At 34.5% G+C, this 20,680-nt stretch overlaps 1 protein-coding gene across 1 annotated transcript in view; it reads right to left on the reverse strand.

Annotated features, from left to right (window-relative positions):
- ABCB5 (ATP binding cassette subfamily B member 5) overlaps positions 1-20,680 on the reverse strand; it is a 115,664-nt gene that overhangs the window by 31,926 nt on the left and 63,058 nt on the right. The window contains exons 16-19 of the mRNA XM_045865130.2: positions 13,100-13,243; positions 12,073-12,177; positions 11,819-11,896; positions 5,463-5,546 (exon numbers count right to left, since the gene is read on the reverse strand). Coding sequence (XP_045721086.1) covers positions 5,463-5,546; positions 11,819-11,896; positions 12,073-12,177; positions 13,100-13,243 — 411 coding nt within the window. The remainder of the gene's footprint in view (positions 1-5,462; positions 5,547-11,818; positions 11,897-12,072; positions 12,178-13,099; positions 13,244-20,680) is intronic.

Raw genomic sequence — 20,680 nt, forward strand, 5'->3', positions numbered from 1 at the left:
CTTGATCCCAAGACCCTGGGATCATTACCTGAGCCAAAGACAGACGCTTAACCTTAAGACCCAGCCACCCAGATGCCTTGGAATCACAGGAAATTTAAACTTCCTTAGATTCTTTGGCAACATGCACGAAGATACAAGTTTTTCTTGGAAATTAAGAGCAGAAAGTCATGATTAAATAATTATTTAGATAACAATTTATGGGTTATTACTATGTCTATGGCAATTTGCTAAATGCAGATAATACAACTTTTTTTTTTTTTAAAGATTATTTTATAGAGAGAGAGCGGGAGGGGGATGCGGTGGAGTGAGAGGGAGAGAGTATCAAGCAGACTCCCTGCTGAGCAGGGAGCCCAATGCTGGGCTCAGTTTCACAACCCTGAGATCACAACCTGAGCTGAAACCAAAAGTTGGCTGCTTAACAAACTGTGCCACCTGAGCACCCTGAGAATACAAATTTCATAAGACAATTATAGTGTACAAAGAGGAATGGTTAGTATAAGAAAAAAAAAGGAAGAAAACTCAGAATGCAATTGTAGAAATAAAATAAAATTCCATATGATAAGATTTCTGCTTCTGGGATAACAAGAAATGGATTTATCCTGTCATATGAAACAAGGGCAGAGATGGGAAACAAACAAGGTGAGCCCAATGACTGCTCCAGTTTGGCCCTTGAAAGAGCGTCCAGGCTGGAGTGTAGGGTGAGCAAACTGAGACAGAGCCCAACAGACTCCCTAAATTAAGTAGACAAAACTGAGAATCTGGGCCAGCTAAGGAACCTAGAGTTCACAGCACAGAACACCAGACAAGAGAGAGGCACGCAGAAAGAGAAATCTGGATATCTGCAGAGGGTCCTCTTTGAATATCAACTGAGAATCTTGTGTGAGGGCTGGGAATAGTGCTCAGTCACACCTGCCAGACTGGAAAACCTCATGCCCTCATGCCCTCAGGGCATTGGGTAGAGTATATAAGGGTCTTTCCTCAGTAGTAGGCTCTAATCCTGCCTAACAAACCTTAAAATTAAGACGCAAAGGATTGAACTCTTCCCAGGTAATTTAACTGAATCCCAGAACAAAACAAGAACATTTATAGAAATACAAAAATATCCAGCACCCAAAAATGTTATATTCTCAATGTGTGACATCAAGTCAAAATTTACTAGATATATTATAAAAAAGCAAAACAGGACCCATGATGGCATAAAAATCAATCAACTGAAACTGACCCAGAACTGACACAAATGTTAGACTTAGTAGATAATGACAATAAAAGTTACCACTGGATAACATATATTCAAAAAGTTAAGAGATAAGGAACATATAAAGAAGACCCACATCAAAATTTTACAAATGCAAATTTAAGTGTCCATAAGGTTTTGACTGGAGCATAGTCATGCCCCTTTTTTTACCTATTGTGAGTGGCTGTCTTAGAATTATAATGATAGAGTTGAGTAGTTGCTAGAGTAACCATATGTGCTACTGTCCTCACTTTGTACTGCTTCTCAGTGTGCTACAAATCTGTGATGCAATTATAATTTGACAGCATGTTTAGTGCCACATGAATTGCTGTACTATGACATTTTATCTTAGTTTTAAAAACTACCATTGTATATCCATCATCTAGAAATAAGAAAGGAAGAGAAAAGTAGACCTTGAATGTCCTGCTTTTAAGGCATAGTGGACTGTGGATTACTTTTTCTGATCAGATGCCACAGTGTTGTGTTTATTATGACACTCTATAGTACTACCAAATAGACAAAATATGTCAACATTTCCAGACTAAGCACTCATCACAGTATTCTTAATTTACAGGAAAGCAACATTCAGAAGACTCAGAAAATTTAAAATGGAATATCTCATTTTAGTAGAATTTCTTCATAAAACTAAAAAGTGAAGATGAAGCTGAAACCAAAGTAAGTTTCTGAGTGGCTCATTCATTAGCTAAGCAAAGAAAATCATTTACGAAGAGTGAGTTAACTAAATCATTTGTTTAACTGCAGCAGTGGAAGAAATGTGTTCAGCTAGCATAAACCTGTATCAGACGATTAGCCCTTAGGTGAGAACAGTTGCTCAAAAAGTTGACAACACTGCAGCATCACCAACAGTTAATCAAAAACCAGGTATATTTTTTTGAATAGTTTTCCCTGGCTCTTGATGGATTGACATATGTTACTGATACTGCTCAGTTGCTGGTTTTTGAGGAGCCAATGCTGAGTCTGAAGTGACTGAAAAATTTGCTGCTCTAAATGGTTTGTGTGGATCAACTATAGGTGATAATATTTTCTAAGAAGTTAAATGAAAAGGAAGTCAGTATAACCTGAAGTGGAATCTGCTAAGATATATTATAACTAATGGTGATAAAAATATTTGTGGAGTAGAAAAAAAGGCTTACTTGGACAAATCTACAAAGTTTGTGAAAATGTAAGATGTTTAGAGCCTTGGTCTATTCCCTGTATTACTTATCAACAAGTATTTTGTGGAAAATAATTTATCACACATTATTGGACCAGTATGGTCAATGATGAAGTTCATTTGGTCTTATAGATTTAACCATCTTTATTTCTATTTCTGTCAAAATTGGAAGCTGAATATCTTGACTTGTCTTACCACACAACAGTTTGAGGGTTTAGTAGTGATAGTTTCACTGCAATATTCTGAGTTCAGGGCTGAGACTAAAATTTTCCTTTACAAAAAGAATCAGCTTTAACCACTATCACTCTGGATATTAGCTTTTGCTTAGACTTGATAATGTTTCTTTTTTTTTTTTTTAAAGATTTTATTCATTTATTTGACAGAGAGAGACAGAGTAGAGAGGGAACACAAGCAGGGGGAGGGGAGAAGGAGAAGCAGGCTCCCCGCAGAGCAGGGAGCCTGATGCGGGGCTCGATCCCAGGACACTGGGATCATGACCTGAGCCAAAGGCAGACGCTTAACGACTGAGCCACCCAGGCGCCCCTTGATAATGTTTCTTAATGAATTAAAATGGTAAGGCAAAACAGCAATTATATGCCAACCTTATACTGTGGTAGAGTCATTTTGATGATGACTAACATTGTTTGAATCACAAGTAATATCAAACTGTTTTATACACTTCCCATGTCAAAAAGTTCCATCAGGAAATGAGGTCACCCCTGTCCAAATAATGATATCTTAGCTCTGGCTAGAATCCAATCAATTTATCTGGCTCTTGGAATTAAATGAAATTTTTATGATTTCTTGGGACAATATAATTATAGTTCTGATGAGAAGAATTCTTGGAACCAACATTGTATCTGTCAGTGGTATATATCAAGTGTACATTATGGCAAGAATAACACACTTTCTTGTGGACAAAAATGAGGTATCACTTTTGGGTGATGAAAAGGGGTTGCTAGAATATACAGAAATAATACTTTATAGTTTTGTGGAACCTAGTTTTCCAAAGAATCTAAAATGGCTTTGTACCCTTAATAACACTATATATTACATAGAAAATAGTCTGTTGACAAATGTATGGCAATAAGCCATTACTTTGGGCTCAAATAATATCAGTTAAATTGGTTGTATTCAATCAAGTATTTCAGGAATCATGTTGTTCTATGACTTTATTTCACTAACATGTTTTTCTCATGACTCTCAAAGTACCACAGTTTCTAAAAACGGCTAAGGGTGTATATTTTTTGGCCATTAGTAAAGGTTTCAAAGTTTCAAAGTAATTTTTAGGTTTCAAAGTAATATTTATTATTATTAGGGAGCTATTTTATGAACATTTACCCTAATACATTTGATAAAATAAAATTTAACTGAAATTGCATGATGAAGAAATTGAGATGGAATATGTCTTAAGTTGAAAAGATAGGAAATATGACCCCAAATTATTATTTCTTAATTCATCTCTAGTGTGTTTTTGTGAGAAAATAAATAGCGGATAAATAGGATTTGTAAATAATTCTTCCTTCAGTAGAAAGAGCATTCATTCAAGTTAGATATGAATCTGCCTTTATATTGCAAAGCAAGGGTTTATGTGAATTACATGCCAGTAGACATAGTCTCACTTTTGGAAAACTTCTTTGCTTGTCTTGCTTTTGAAATTCGACAGCTTTAAAATCTCCCATCAGTATTTCAACCATTTAATTTTTAGCTATTACTTTTCATTCAATGAAAATGACCTGACTTGCCCAGAAATTAATATGAGACCAACAATTACAAATTGCAACAAGAAACTTTCCAGTGATCAAATGGTATTAGCCAGATGCTTGTAAGTAATCAGGCTGACAAATATTTTCATTAATTTTTCTCAATGATAGACAACACTATTTGTTAAAAACAACTAATGAATGTAAGGAGAGTAATGTTGGTCTTTCAGTTTTAATTTGTTTTTTTGGCTGAAGTAAATACTTGATAAAAGAGAAGATGTCATAGATGTCTAACATAGCTGCTAGTAGGAATGCCTATTTCACTGGAATTTTAAAAAATTTGAATGATAGGTAGTAAGAGAAAAATATCAGCATGGTAAAGAAAAAAGTACATCAAAAACTTATGATGTATTATATGCTGGCTAACTGAACATAAAAAAAAAGTAGCAAATTTTATGGAATGGGGATTCAACTGGAATTATAGGGATATTTTTCCCTAAGGGAGTGAACCTTGTCATTCCTAAACACAGAAATTGTCATTCAGATAATTCTATTGTGCTATGGAAGATTAATGCTATGCTCATTACTTGACTATTAAGTGAAATTTTATCCATCATTTTTTCCCACTTATGCCAGTAAAATTGATCTTCTCAGCCCTATTTTAAAATTTAAATTCTGTCTAATAAATTTAGAACCTTGCCTTCCAAATAATGAAAAGGAGTTCCAGGAAGAAATGAAGATGATGCCACTTTTCCCCTTGAGCTTCTTCTACATCATAAAATTAGTTTTGCAAGCCATTATGGCTGCTTGGGATATTCACAAATGTAACCAACTTGTTCTATTTTGTGGTAAGACAAATCTATCCTTGGAAGGAAAAACTACACTTTCTTCTTTTATTAAAACTTCTAAATTATGTGTATGTTTTCATTTGGCTACGTTTTCTTATCTTACTATTCAATTCTTAGCTCTTTAACTCATTCTTGGTATCTTCTTTAGTCCTCTGGTTATCCTCTTATATGTGCCAAATCTTTTCCCCCCCCTTTTTATTATTTTTTATGTGACTATATATTTGACATATAAGGTTACATTAATTTCAGGTATACAATGTAGTGATTCAGTAATATCTTTTTTTCTTGTTGTTAAAAATATCCAGAACTGAAAGTCTTCCTTTCATTGAGAGCTCCCAGTTAGCCCTGAGACTTACCTGGTCTCCTTAAGGATGAGGGTCATCTTAGTATAGCTTACAAATATGTATAGATACGTGTATGTGCACACATACACACTACATACATACATCATTTAAGAATAAAAGCAAAAAAAAAAAAAAAACCCAAGAAAGCAATATACATACTCCTTGGATTTGTGCTATATCTATAGCTAATATTGTTGTCAAGGCTCCTGTGCTGTTTTCCTTATCATCAAACCAGGAAATATCCTAGAGAAAAAGGAGAATTAACATGTGGTTATGAAAAGAACAAAACAAAACAAAAGAAACATATGGTTATCAAAAAGATTCTTTTCTGACTTGTGATTCTGTTGTAATAAATCAGAAGGCATTTACTTGCCCCCTCACTCACAGGTATTTAGTTCTTATAAATACTATGGATCAAATGACTTCTGTTTCTTACTTCACAAAGATTCATACTTAGATACAAAATGAAGAATGTAAGCCCAATAGCTTGGAACCATCACCAATGCTACAATATTGTACAATAATCAACATAAAAAATGGTCATTTTGAACCATCAAGGAAGTTGTAATTTTACTCCACAAGTAATTTGTGAAGAGCAGACTATTAAAAAAGTTAATGCACAAAATAATTTAGAAATATTTCCAAACAAAAACAAATACTGCTAAAATGTCTGTATTATCCAAAGCAATCTATACATTTAATGCAATCTCTATCAAAATACCACCAGCATTTTTCATAGACCAGGAACAAATAATTCTAAAATTTGTATGGAACCACAAAAGACCCCAAATAGCCAGAGCAACCTTGAAAAATAAAAGCAAAGCTGGAGGCATCACAATTCCGGACTTAAAGCTGTATTACAAGACAATATGGTACTGGCACAGAAAGAGACACATAGATCAGTGGGACAGAATAGAAAATCCAGAAATGGACCTGCAACCATATGGTCAACTAATAATCTTCGACAAAGCAGAAAAGAATATCCAATGGAAAGAAGTTTCTTCAACAAATGGTGTTGGAAAAACTGGACAGCGACATGCAGAAGAACGAAATTGAAACACTTTCTTACTCCATATACAAAAATAAATTCAAAATGGATGAAAGGCCTAAATGTGAGACAGGAAACCATCAAAATCTTAGAGAAGAACACAGGCAGCAACCTCTTTGACACTGACTGTAGCAATTTCTTACTAGACACTTCTCTGGAGACAAGGGAAACAAAAGCAAAAATGAATGATTGGGACTTCAGCTTCTGCACAGAGAAGGAAACAATCAACAAAACTAAAAGACAACCTATGGAATGGGAGAAGATATTTGCAAATGACATATCTGATAAAGGGTTAGTATCCAAAATCTATCACAAATTTATCAAACTCAACACCCTGAAAATAAATAATGCAGTCAAGAAATGGGCAGAAGACACTAACAGACATTTTTTCCAAAGAAGACATACAGATGGCTAACAGACACATGAAAAGATGCTCAACATCACTCATTATCAGGGAAATGCAAATCAAAACCACAATAAGATACCACCTCACACCTGTCGGAATGGCTAAAATAACAACAAAGGAGACAGCAGATGTTGGCGAGGATGTGGAGAAAGGGGAACCCTCTTACACTGTTGGTGGGAATGCCACTGTGAAAAACATTATGGAGGTTCCTCAAAAAGTTAAAAATAGAATTACCCTATGACCCAGCAATTACACTACTAGGTATTTATCCAAAGAACACAAAAGTACTGATTGTAAGGGGCACATGCACCCTGATGTTTATAGCAGCATTATCAACAATAGCAAATTATGGAAAGAGCCCAAATGTCCATCAACAGATGAACTGATAAAGAAGATGTGGTATATATATACAATGGAATATTACTCAGCCATCAAAAAGAATGAAATATTGCCATTTGCAATGGCGGGGATGGAGCTACAGCGTATTATACTAAGTGAAGTAAGTCAGAGAAAGACAAATACCATATGATTTCACTCATATGGAATTTAAGAAACAAAACATATAAATGTAGGGCGAGGGGAAAAAAAGAGAGAGGGAAGCAAACTGTAAGAGACTTTTAACTATATATAGAGAACAAACCAAGGGTTGATGGAGGATGGGGGATGGGCTAAATGGGTGACGGGTATTGGGGAGGGCACTTGTGATCAGCACTGGCTGTTGTAAGTGATTAATCACTAAATTCTACACCTGAAGCCAATTTTACCATATATGTTAACTAGAATTTAAATAAAAACTTGAAATTAAAAAAAAAATTTTCCAAACCTTTGTCTAAACTGATTAATGATAAAGTCTATCTCCTTCTTTTTAAGACCCACATAGGCAAGATGTTCCCTGACACTTCATATTACTCCCTAGATCTTATAAGCACTGGTCATTGTGAGAGGCTAAGGATGCAAAAAGGCCAATGTAAAACCCCTGTGGCCAAGAATCATGTCATCTGAAGGAGATAGGTCAAAAATATAAGCAAAAAAAGGATAATGTTATAGCCAATTTTATTTTCAACAGCAAATAGAGATATAGCACTTCTTAGCACTTCTCAGCCTGAGGAATTTTGATTTCCTTTTATTAGCTATTGAATGTTTCCTCCCACTCACTCAAACCACTTATATCTCTTGTGGATTAAAATCATGTGGAGCCTGTCTCTGAAAAATGACTTATTTTTAGTAAGTGAAGAGTAAAAGAATTGTTGACTTACAACTCAGCCAGGGCCCTGACACCCAGGTTACATGTTTCTGCCAACTAAGTAAACAGAAGCATAACAGAGCAAGGGCTGTGCATTCATCACACAGTTATGTGAGAAGAAAGCTCCTGTGGAGGAATATGGAAACAGTGAGGGTGGGTACAACCTCAGTATGACAGCACTACTCTGAAAGCCCCTGCATTGGAAAGGTGTTCCAAAGAGTTAAGGATCCAAGCTACCCAAAGGGCATCCTATAGAGATCACAATTTGCACTACCAATCATCATTTTGAAAACACAATTCAAGAGCCTAACATACTGTGAACACACATCAGCAATGATAATAACTATAGCATTCTTGAACTGGAAGACATTACCTGTTTTTTTTTATTGTATACTCAAAAAAATTAAGATAAACTTTACATTTTCTAATTATTTCTATATTTCAACATGGCATGGAATGCACAAAGAAATTTTAGATACACTATAAAGTAAAAATCTAGAAAGGTTAATTTATTATGGAATATTACATTCTTGATTCTAGAGTAACTTGTATAACACACTAGGCATAGGCTATATATGTGACGAGTCTTAGTCATTATCTGTGTTCAATCAACAAGATGTCCAAGATTACTTTCCAACAAGTCAGCAATGTGTACTCTAGGGACTGTATTCCAGCGTAGGCAATATATGCTAAAACACTTAGAGTTTCTGGAACATAGCTGGTGTTGAGTAAAAATTAGCTTGCTTTTTCTTTTCCTGATGGTAAAATGATTGTTAAGTAAGACTATCAGGTTTTTTGAGACTAGTAAATCCATTTTTTCCCTATAATTCAATAATTATACTAGAAGTAAAAAAAATACAATAACATTATGATGCATACATAGTTGGTATGTATTTTCTCAATTAATCATCATAACTATATGAGGTAGATATTATGACTATCCATATTTTATAAATGAGGAAGCCAAGGTACTGAGGGATTAAATAACTTGCTCAAGGCCACATAGCTGGCAAGTGCTGAGGCCAGGATTTGAACTCAGGCAACCAGATGCCAGAGTTTTTAATCAACCATCATGTTCTACCTCCCATTTAACTGAAGCATTATAGTTGAGTCTCATTACCTGTTTCTCTTGCTTCAGGACTTGTTATGTCAAATCCTTTTGGAAGTATCTTTTTGAGATCCCTTAGTGATCACCATTAATTCTATCATCTCATGATTTAGAGACCCCCAAAGAAGCCCTAGCCAATCTAATTTAAAGAGAAATAGGCAAAAATACATATCTGTTCAGAAATCCAACAGATCTTTAGGTCAATATTTATCATTAAGAATATAAATTTAGCTTTGAGCAATGAATTATTTACAACCATTGAAGTCAGCAACACTTAGAACATTCTTTTCAATTGGAAGGATGTCAAGTAATCAAATAAAATACAGGTTTTATACATACAAAAAGACCACACCTGATTCCATAAATACCTCTACCTCAAACGAGGTTTCAAAATAGTTATAAAAAACAGTGCAAGTCTCAGGATGCTTTTTAAGCCTTAAAAAGTCTTAGGACAAAAACCAGGTAATAAGAGTTAGGCAAAAGTACACATTAGGAGTCCCTTAATATAGACAAAATTGAAACTGGGAAGGTATTTATAAAGAAAAGGCCCAATATCTTACTCTTCTTTTTCCCCAATTTGAAAAAGCAAAGATAAGAGGCAAAAAGAATGCTAAAGCATGAAGAGGAAAAACAAACAATGAGCTGAAAGGGACTGAGTTGAATTTATGGGCAAATTTAATAACATCTGCTGAATAGCTCAGAGTTTCTGTGTGTGTCTTTGAACGTGTGTGTTTTTTGAAGGATCAGAGTTTCTGGTTTATAAATTGGGGCATTCTTATGGGCAGAAGCTACTTTATCCAAGAATGTTACTGCCCAGCTATTCACATAGCTAATGGTAGGCAGAGCATTAATGTCTAGTATTAACCTTCAGGATATTGGATTAACAGTAACCACTGGTTAAACTGGCTTCTGGACTTGAGACTCCACCAAAAGCACACTATGAACCTCTAGAGACGAAGTTCAAAGCAGTATTTGGAAAAGTTACATATATTCTTTTGTTCAAAACATTCAGACATTCAGGGTACACTGTCAAAAATTCCTGGAAATTGAAAAAAATAAATTTCCTTGAATGTGGAAAAACAAAAATGAGCAGAAATTGTCAATAAGTGTGAAATATAGTATTAGTTAATTAAAATCCCACCTAATTCCATCAAATATTTGAGGAAAGGACATGAAGTGTTCATAAATAAAAAACAAAATTAAAGTATAACTTTTTTTTTTTTTTAAAGATTTTATTTATTTATTTGAGAGAATGAGAGAGAGAGAGCATGAGAAGGGGGAGGGTCAGAGGGAGAAGCAGACTCCCCGCTGAGCAGGGAGCCCGATGTGGGACTCGATCCCGGGACTCCAGGATCATGACCTGAGCCGAAGGCAGTTGCTTAACCAACTGAGCCACCCAGGCGCCCAAAATTAAAGTATAACTTTAACTTGAGTGAGTCGTGCAGGCATTAAATGGTTTTATGATCCCTCAAGTATATTTTTGTTTTTCTGGATTAAGGAGAATCTCCAATGATCTCTGACAGACTTTTGAGCAGAGAATGTCAGGCCCCAGCTGCTTCAGAGCATCAAGTTGCTATGAGAAAACTTGCACTTGCTTTACTGAATTTTGTAGCTTGTAGTTCCCCAAAAGCAAAAAGGCCTAGGAATTTTTTTTTTTCTTTCTTTCTCAAAGATTTTATTAAAGGTCTTTACAGATTAAAATCCAGTCTCCAGATCCAGCTGCCAAAGAGAACCTGTTATGCTGTGGGTACTGACTGCGGCATAGCAGGCGGCCCTGGCTTCCCCACCCTTCTGTTCCGAGATGGGAGTGGTGGGCAGTATCTCATCTTTGGGTTCCACAATGCTCACATGATCCGGCAGGGGCTTCTTAGAAGGCCAAGTACTTTTGTTACTAGGCAGCCCTCAGAGCACTATTGCTAAACGTCACAAGATGTAAAAACTGGCTTTGACGACTCAGCTGGAGGGCCAGTAATTCTATTTCTGAAAAGAAATGACCTTGGCAGGAAGCTATTTCCTCCTGCACAGGGAGCTTTGGTGACAGAAAGTATGGTGAAGGGCTCCAAATGAATATTAGCTTTCAGGGAACCCAATACACAGCAGTCTCCTGAAAGAATTTTAGAAGTGCAGATCTCAGACATTCCTGCCACTTGCCCCCAAGATTCACTTCTCAAGATTACTACTTGATCTACCTAGTTTTAGTTATTTCACAGGTGGGATTGATCATCTGTGTATGGCAGGCCAACCTGCCTCAATTCAGAACTTTTCTGATGAGGACAGACAGATTGGCTGCTTTCAGAAGCATGGAGTGAAAAAACTTAAGCTATGCACATGGATGAGAACTAGAGGAATTAACTCCTCCTTTTAAAATATGTTCCCTGAGATATTGTAGCTCTTAATTCTTCTCAGGTTTTATATGACCTTTCAATCTGATCCTAAAACACTACATTATACATTTTAAAAAAAGATTTGTCAAGATAAAGACAAGGAGAAAGGAATCCTGTTTTCTATTTTCAAACAACAATTTTGAACTTGCTCCTATTAGAAAAATATACTGTAAGCACTCTGATATTAGATGCTGCTTAGAACACAAAAAGCATGCTTTTAAGGGATCAAAGGAAAGATTGTGTCAAGAAATTGACTTGAAAAACTAAGTTGGAATATTTAAAAATACATTTTAAATAAAATAATAAAAAATCAACTGAACACTGACCTGATATAACATGGCTTTAAATGCCAAATGTCTTAATCTCATGGTTAAAATTTCCCCTGCTCTGCCATAAAATAATCCCTGGAAAACAAAAAGAAAATCTGTTTTATTCTTAATTCTCTTTTCTATTTCTCTGTAACATTTAGTCACTACATTTACTTATTTATATTTTATTTATTATATTATTATTTTTAACTCAGAGAGGATGACATAAAAAATAATCATGTTCAAGATTGTTTAATCCATTAAAAGCTTACCTGAATGAAATAACTGACAAAGCAAATAACACCCAAAATGACAAATATCATGGAATATATCTCAGCATCATGCTTTAATTTGGTTTTATCATTATTTTCAAACATCTGAAAAGGAATAGATTTTTTTATCAGGTGATTGGAAGAAAATCTAAAAGAAAGAGAAAAAACTGAAATGTCTATCAGGAATTTTGAATGGATTTCAACATAAGAATAAGATTATATATACATTTTTGGGGAAAAGAAGTGTACCACCATTCTATCCACTACATTCATTACACATGATAAAAAATGACTTGCTGTCAAATTTCTCACTTAAGCTATGTAAATATGAGATCAGACAATGAGTCTTCTATCTGCTATTATTATCACAGTATATTTTCAAAGAAATCACCAGTTTGAGTTACTATTTCTAATAATTGCTAATAACTTAGGTTTCTTAATATTCTTCTATTTAAAGTACTACCTGCAATGTGAGACCTTTATACATGTCCCTAGAAATTGTTCCTAAAATTAGTAATTATACATATATTGGCATCTATGTTGACAAAACGTAGCTGTGCAAATCTGGGAGACTGAAGACTTAACGTGACTGTGTTCTTGAATCCATCAACTCTCCTGAGTCCCTTGGCACAATCCCAAGCTCTTGTTATTTCCTCTCCTTGAGCTGGCTGGTAATAAAAAACGGCCATTGTTTGGACTAGTTGAGAGAAGAGTAGTTGTATTTGTCTATTTTATTGCTTCGGTGCTTTGGAATGCTGATACAGCACTGGAGTCAAAATTAGAAAACAAAGTAATTTCTTTACTGATTGCCCAGTCAACAAGGCCCAGCCAAGACTTCACAATAGAGGCTGGCTTATCCCCTGAGAATGTTAGTTAACCTTCCTATCATGGATCCTACACTATGGGTGACCCACTGCAAGTCCCAATTTCCCCATTGCTGGGTCAAAGTACAACAGGTTTGTTCTCTCAGGCTATATTTTGTTTAAAATTGTTAAAAATATTAGCAAATTAAATTAGCTTTACTTACAGTTATGATTTTTGCAAAGATGATGGAAAATACTGGATGAACAGTTCCATTTAGAACAGCAGCCAATGTCCCCAGAACCACAGAAAGCCATTCAGACTTGATTAATTTAAAAATTTTAAACAGAGAAACTTCAGGAAGACTTGTCTATGAATAAAAATACTTTGGTTAAAACCCCAGTTTGAGAGCATAATGGAACCTAGAGAAGTTAGCCAATTTTAAACAGATTTGTAATGTAAAGTATCAAATATAATAAGTGGCAGAGTAAAAGTAGAATATTTCTTAGAAAAATTTCACCACCCACATGACTTGATGTCCTCGACATGTAAATCTTACCCCAAAGTGACTATTTGTGCAATTTATCCTTTTGGTATTTCACTGTTACTGTCATTTAAAAAGTACAGATTAATTCACAAATTCTGACAGCTAATACTCACAGAAGAAATGATAGGCATATTTTCTCTATTCCTAGATGGAATATTATACCCTAGGATAAGACAAAAGGAACTAAGCATAGACCAAAAGTAAAAATTTTACTAGCATCTCAAGCTTGAAAGTTTTCCAGTTTCATGACTTATTTTCAGAAACATTTTTTCTAATATCTTAGTTTAAACTTGTTTTGGGGTTCCTATTCACAAGTAAAATTCTGCAGTATCTGAGCATATTACTGTAAGTCACCAAGCCTCAGTTTCTTCATCTTTCCAAGGGGGATGATATCAGCTCCTATCATCTCATATTATTTTTTAAAATATTTTATTTATTTGAGAGAGAGAGAGAGAGAAGAGCACAAGCAGGGGAGAGTACAAGCGGGGGAGAGGGAGAAGCAGACTCCCCATGGAGTAGGGAGCCCGATGTGGGGCTCAATCCCAGGACCCTGGGATCATGACCTGAGCTGAAGGCAGCCGCTTAACCAATTGAGCCACTCAGGCACCCATCGGATTATTTTTAGAATTAAGTTTAACTCGGTATTATTATAGAAGAAGGATTATATTATGCAAAAATCTCAGGTTTTATACAGAGAAAGCAAAAGGCAAGTAACTATTCTGGTATCTGTCAGCTCTTTCTGGGATGCGTGGAGGGTGAATGGGGAGGTAGCAGTCATGATGATCAGAGGATAAATAATACGATAATGATTTCTCCTTGCTCTTGTAAACATATGTAGTGGATTTATTTCAGAAACCTAAAAAAATCTTGATTTTGGTGAAGTCTAATTTGTAATTTTTTTCTCTTTTGTGAATTGTGCTTTTGGTGTTGTATCTAGGAAATCTTTGCTAAATTCAAAGTCACAAAGACTTTCTACTGGATTTTCTTATGGAAGTTTTCTAACTTTAAGTTTTATAGCAAGGTCCGTAATCCATTTTGAGTTAATTTTTATCTGTGATCTGAGGTATGGATTGAGGATGATTATTTTGTATATAGTTGTATAGCGGTATAGCATCATTTCTTGAAAAGACCATACATTCACTATTGAATTGCCTTTGGACTTTTATCTAAATACAATTAACCACATATGTGTGGGTCTATTTGATCTATTTGTTTATTTTGGTACTAGTGGCACTTTATTTTGATTACTATAGCTGTATACCAAGAATTGAAATTAGGTAGTACAAATCTTCCAACTTTGTTCTTTTTCAAAGTTGTTTTGCTTATTTTTTCCTTTTGATTTTCCATTTAGAAATAGTTTGTCAAATTTTACAAAAAAGCCTGCTGAAATATTGATTGGTATTGCCTTGAACCTGTAGATCAGCTTGGGGAGAACTGACATCTCAATGATATTGAATCTTCTTATTCATTCTTACTCTTGATATACATGGTATATTCCTCATTTAGCTCTCCTTTCATTTTTCTTTGTGATATTTTATATATTTCAGTGTGTGGATCTTATAATTTTTATCAAATTTATCCCCAAGGATTTCATATTTTTGATACTACTGTATATGACTTTATTTTTAAAATTTCAATTCCTATTTTTTATTTTTATATATTGATCATGTATTCTGCAACCTTGTAATAAGCTCAATTACCTGTTTTAGTACCTTTTTTGGGGTGCATTCCATAGGGCTGTTTACATAAATAATCATGTTATCTCTGAATAAAGACATTTTTATATCTTTCTTTCCTATCTGGATTGTTTTTATTTTCTGGCCTTATTGCACAGGCTGGAACTTGGCACAATGTTGATTAAAAGTGGTGGGAAGTGTACATCCTTGCCTTGTTCTTGATCTTAGTCTTTCACCATTGAGAATGATATTAGCTGTAGATCTTTTGTTGTTGCCCTTTATCAGGTTGAGACAATTTCTTTCAATCCCTAGTTTGCTGAGAGTTATCAGGAATAGACAATGCATTTTGTCAAATGAATTTTCTGCATTGATTGAGATGATTAGTTTTTTCTTTTAATTTTTTTAATAAGAGGAATTACATCAATTTCTTAATGTTAAACCAAACTTGTACTTCTTAGATAAATCCTACTTGGTGATGATGTATTAATTTTTTTTATATAGTGTTCATTAGATTTACTAAAATTTTGTTAAGAATTTTTCCATCTATGTTCATTATTGGATATTTATCTATAATTTTGTTTCCTTGTAACATCTTTGCTAATTGTGATACCAGAGTAATGTTGGTCTCATAGAATAGGAGCTCCTTCCTCTTCAATTTTCTGTTCGGTATAATTCACCAGTTAAGCCAACTGGACCTGAAGTTTTCTTTAAGGAAAATGTTTTCACTACAAATTCAATTTCCTTTTAACAGATGTAAGATTATTCAAGCTATTAATTTATTCTTTTTTAATTAATTTATTCTTGAGTGGGCTTTGGTAGTTGGTGCCTTTCAAAGAATTTGTCCATTGCATCTGAATTGTAGGATTTATTTGCTTAAATGTTTTCATAAGATTATCTTATTATTCTTTTAATATCTGTAGAACCTGTAATGATGTCACCACTCTCATTCTTGATATTGGTAATTTGTGTCTTTTTTCTTAACTTGTTCAGTCAGTCCAGTGGTTTTTCAGTTCATTGATACTCTCAAAGAACCAGCTTTGGATTTCATTAATTTTTTTTCTTTATTATGATTTTCTTCCTTCTAGTCTCTTAAGGGGTAACTATTAATTTGAGGTCTTTCCTTTTTATAAAATATAGGTGTTTAGTTGTATAAATTTCTTTCTCAATACTACTTTAAGTCTCATCTCATATATTTTTTTAAAATGAGTTATTTTTTTAAAGTTTTAATTTAAATTCCAGTTGGTTAACATGCAGTGTAATATTAGTTTCAGGTGTACAATATAGTGTTTCAACACTTCCATACATCACCTGGTGCTCATCATGACAAGTGCACTCCTTAATCCCCATCACCTATTTAATCCACACCCCCCCCCCATCGCCTCCCTGGTAACCATCAATTTGTTCTCTATAGTTAAGAGTCTGTTTCTTGGTTTGCTTCTCTCTCTCTCTTTTTTTTCCCTTTGCTTGTTTGTTTTGTATCTTAAATTCCACATATGAGTGAAATCATACAGTATTTGTCTTTCTCTGATTTGAACCTATAGATCAGCTTGGGGAGAACTGACATCTCAATGATATTAAATCATTAGCATAATACTCTCTAGCTCCATCCATGTCATTGCAAATGGTAAGATTTCATTCTTTTTTATGGCTGAGTAATAGTCTATTGTATATATTTACCACATTTTCTTTATCCATTCTTCAGCTGATGGACACTTGGGCTGTTTCCTTAATCTGGCTATTTTAGATAATGCTGCTATAAACATCTGGTGCATGTATCCCTTTGAATTAGTATTTTTGTACTCTTTGGGTAAATACCTAGTAGTACAATTCCTGGATCACAGGATATACTTTGATTATGTTTGGTTTCATTTTCATTCAGTCCAAAATACTTTTTAATTTCTCCTTTGATTTCTTCTTTGATCCATACATTATTTAGAAGGGAGTTGCTTAGCTTCCACATATTTCAAGATATCCAGGCCACTTTCTGTTCTTGATTTCTTTTCTTTTTCTTTTTTTATAAATGATTTTATTTTTAACTAATCTATACACCCAACATGGGGCTTGAACCTACAACTCTGCAATCAAGAGTTGCATGCTCTATCAACTGAGCCAGCCAGGTGTCACTCTGTTTTTGATTTCTGATGTTATTCTACTTTGGTTAAGTAATATATTTTGCATTATTTGAATTTTTAAAAATATATTGAGACCTGTGTTATGGCTTAGAATATGGTCTATCTTGGGGCACCTGGGTGGCTCAGTCGTTAAGCTTCTGTCTTCGGCTCAGGTCATGATCCCAGGGTCCTGGGATCGAGGCCTGCATCGAGCTCCCTGCTCGGCCAGGAGCCTGCTTCTCCCTCTCTCACTCCCCCTGCTTGTGTTCCCTCTCTAGCTGTCTCTCTCTCTCTCTGTCAAATAAATAAAATAAAATCTTAAAAAAAAAAAAAAAGAATATGGTCTATCTTGATAAATGTTTCAGATGCATTGAGAAGAATGTATATTCTTCTGCTGATAGGTGGAGTCCTTTATAAATGTCTATTAGGTTAACCTGGCTGAGAGTGCTATTAAAGTCATCTATATCTCTGCTAAATTTTTGTCTACTTGTTTTATCAATATTTAAGAGAGGTATTGAAATCTCTGAATAAAATTGTGAATTTTTATTGCTCTTTTCAGTTCTTGATAAATTGATCCTTTTAAAATTATGAGGAAAAAAACCCTCTTTATTCCTGGTATTTTTTTTTTTCTCTGAAATTGACTTTGACTACTATTTAAAGTCATAGTCTACCTTCAAGTAATATTGCATATCATTTGGGATCCTTAAAATAGAGTATTTCCATTTCTCTCTGCTAGTTATTTGGCTGTTGTTTTTACACATTTTTACTTATACTTCTGTTATAAACCTTATACCCTAATGTTACTTTTTCTTAGAAAAGTAAATTATTTTAAAAACATACTTAAAAAAACATTATTAGGGCACCTGGCTGGCTTAGTCAGTAGAGCATGAAACTCTTGATCTCAGGGTCATGAGTTCAAGCCCCTTGCTGGGCATGGAGCTTACTTAAAAGAATTATTAATCATTTTTAACCATTATTATATTAACACATTTATTTATTTACTATTTTTGATATTTTTCATTCCTTTGTGTAGATTCAGATTTCCATTTGGTATCACTTTCCTTCTGCCTGAAGGCCTTCATTTAACATTTCTAGTAGCCAGATCTGCTGGTGATAAATTATTTTAGCCTTTTTTTCCCTGAAAAATTCTGTACTTTGCCTTCAATTTTGATAAATATTTTTCTGCATGTAGCATTTTAATTTGAGCTTTTTTTTCCCTTTTAGTTTAAAGATATCACTCTATTGTCTTCTGGTTTGCATTGTTTCTAATGAGAAGTTTGTGATTTTCTTATTTTTCCCCCTTATATATATTATGCTGATTTTCTCTGCTTGTTTTCAATTTTTCTCATTTCAGGTTTTAAGCAATTTTATTATGATGTGCCTTCACATAATGTACCTTATCTTTCTTATATTTGGAATTTATTAAGCTTTTTGGATCTGTGAGTTTTTAGTTTTCACCAAATTTGGGAAAAAAATTCATTGTTTATTCAAATGTTTTTGCCTTTCCTTTGGAACATATGAAATACAGTTATAATAACTGTTTACTGTTCCTACTAATTCTACCAAGTGTGTCATTTCTGGGTCTATTTCTATTGATTTAGTTACTCTTCATTTTGGGAACTATTTTCCTGCTTCTTTACTTGTCTGGTGATTTTTGATTAGATGTCAGACACTAAATTTTACTCACTGGGTTTTTTTGAATTCTTTTTTTTTTTTTTTTTTAAGGATTTTATTTTATTTTTTTAAAAGATTTTATTTATCTTTTGAGAGAGAGCGAGCACGAGAGGGGGAGAGGCAGAGGGACAAGAAGACTTGTTGCTGAGTGAGGAACCCAGCGCAGGGCTCTATCCCAGAACCCCAAGATCATGACTTGAGCCAAAGTCAGACACTTAACCAACTGAGCCACCCTGGCACCCCAAAGATTTTATTTTTTTAAGTAATCTCTACACTAAATATGGGGCTTGAATTACAACCCTGAAAACAAGAGTTGTATGCTCTACCAACTGAGCTAGCCAGGTGCCTCAGTATTTTTGAATTCTTATATATATTATTGAGCTTTGTACTGGAACACATTTAAATTACTTGGAAATAGTTTGATCCTATTGATGTTTGCTTTTAGGTTTTGTTAGTTGGGTTCAGAGCTGCATTTAGAATGGGGCTATTTCTACCCCTTCCACCCCACCTCCCAGGGTAATATTTTCCTTAATATCCAACTCTATGACCCATGAATTTAGAAACTGCTCACTCTGGCTCATTTAATAAGAATTACTCTTAAACTGGTGGTTACCAGAGGGGAGGGATGGGTTAAATAGGTGATGGGGATTAAGGAGTGCTCTTGTTTTGATGAGCACTGGGTGATGTATGGAAGTGTTAAATCACTATATTGTACACTTGAAACTAATATAACACTGTATGTTAACTAACTGGAACAGTTTTAATAAAACTGTTTTGAGACAGTTTTAAAATAAAAACTTAAAAAAGAATAAGAACTACTCCTGACCCTTTGTGAGCCTTTGTGAAATGATTATTCCTTTCATCCTTTCTGGTAGATCTTTCCTCTGTCTTTGGCAGTTTTCTCAATAAATGTGCTGATCAGTACTCAGATGAAGACTCAATGGAGAACCTATGGAGATCTCTGGAACTCTGAGCAGTTGTCTCTTTTTTGTTCTTTGCTCTGAGGATGCTCCCTAATTTGGCTTCCTGTGTTCTGCATGTGTTTCCCTTCTAGTTCTGAGGCTTAGAAACAACCCAGGCAGTAACCTGGACCAATGATAAGAGTCTCCTCATTTGTTTCCCTTTCCTCAGGGATCACGATCTTGTTCTGCCTGATGTCCAATGTTAGAAAACTGTTTCACATGTGTTGTTTCGTTTTTAGGTGTTTCAAGCAGAAAGGTAAATCCAGTCCCGGTTAACCTACCTTGGCTGGAAGCAGAAATCTCTAATTTCATCTGATTTTCACAGCAATTGACACAAATGATCTCTTCCTCTTTTTTTTATTTTTTATTTTTTAGGAAACAAGGGGAAATTACATTTTTTATTTATTTTTTAAAAGGTTATTTTATTTAAATTCAATTAATTATCATTTAGTGTATTAGTTTCAGAGGTAGAGTTCAGTGATTCATCAGTTGCATATAACACCCAGTGCTCATTATTATATCATGTGCCCTCCTTAATGCCCATCACCCATTTACCCCTCCCCCAAGCCTCTCCCTTCCAGTAACCCTCAGTTTGTTTCCTAAAGCTGTAACACTTTTCTTCATCAGCTTCTATGATACTACACTTTCTTGGCTTTGCTTTTATTTTCCAGTCATTCTTTAGGCTCCTTTGTTGGCTAATGCTTTTCTACCCGAATTAACATTTTTCCTATCTTAGCTGCTTCTCCATCTATAATTTATTTCTCATTAGATAGCTTTAATCAGGTCAAACGGGTCCATTACTTAACCACCATCATCTCTTCCCTGCCCTGTTCTCCT

The sequence above is a fragment of the Mirounga angustirostris genome, unplaced genomic scaffold (genome assembly GCF_029215605.1).
Source record: "Mirounga angustirostris isolate CCGP_5_RB_7025 unplaced genomic scaffold, mMirAng1.0.hap1 SCAF_12, whole genome shotgun sequence".
Taxonomy (NCBI): Eukaryota; Metazoa; Chordata; class Mammalia; order Carnivora; family Phocidae; genus Mirounga; species Mirounga angustirostris.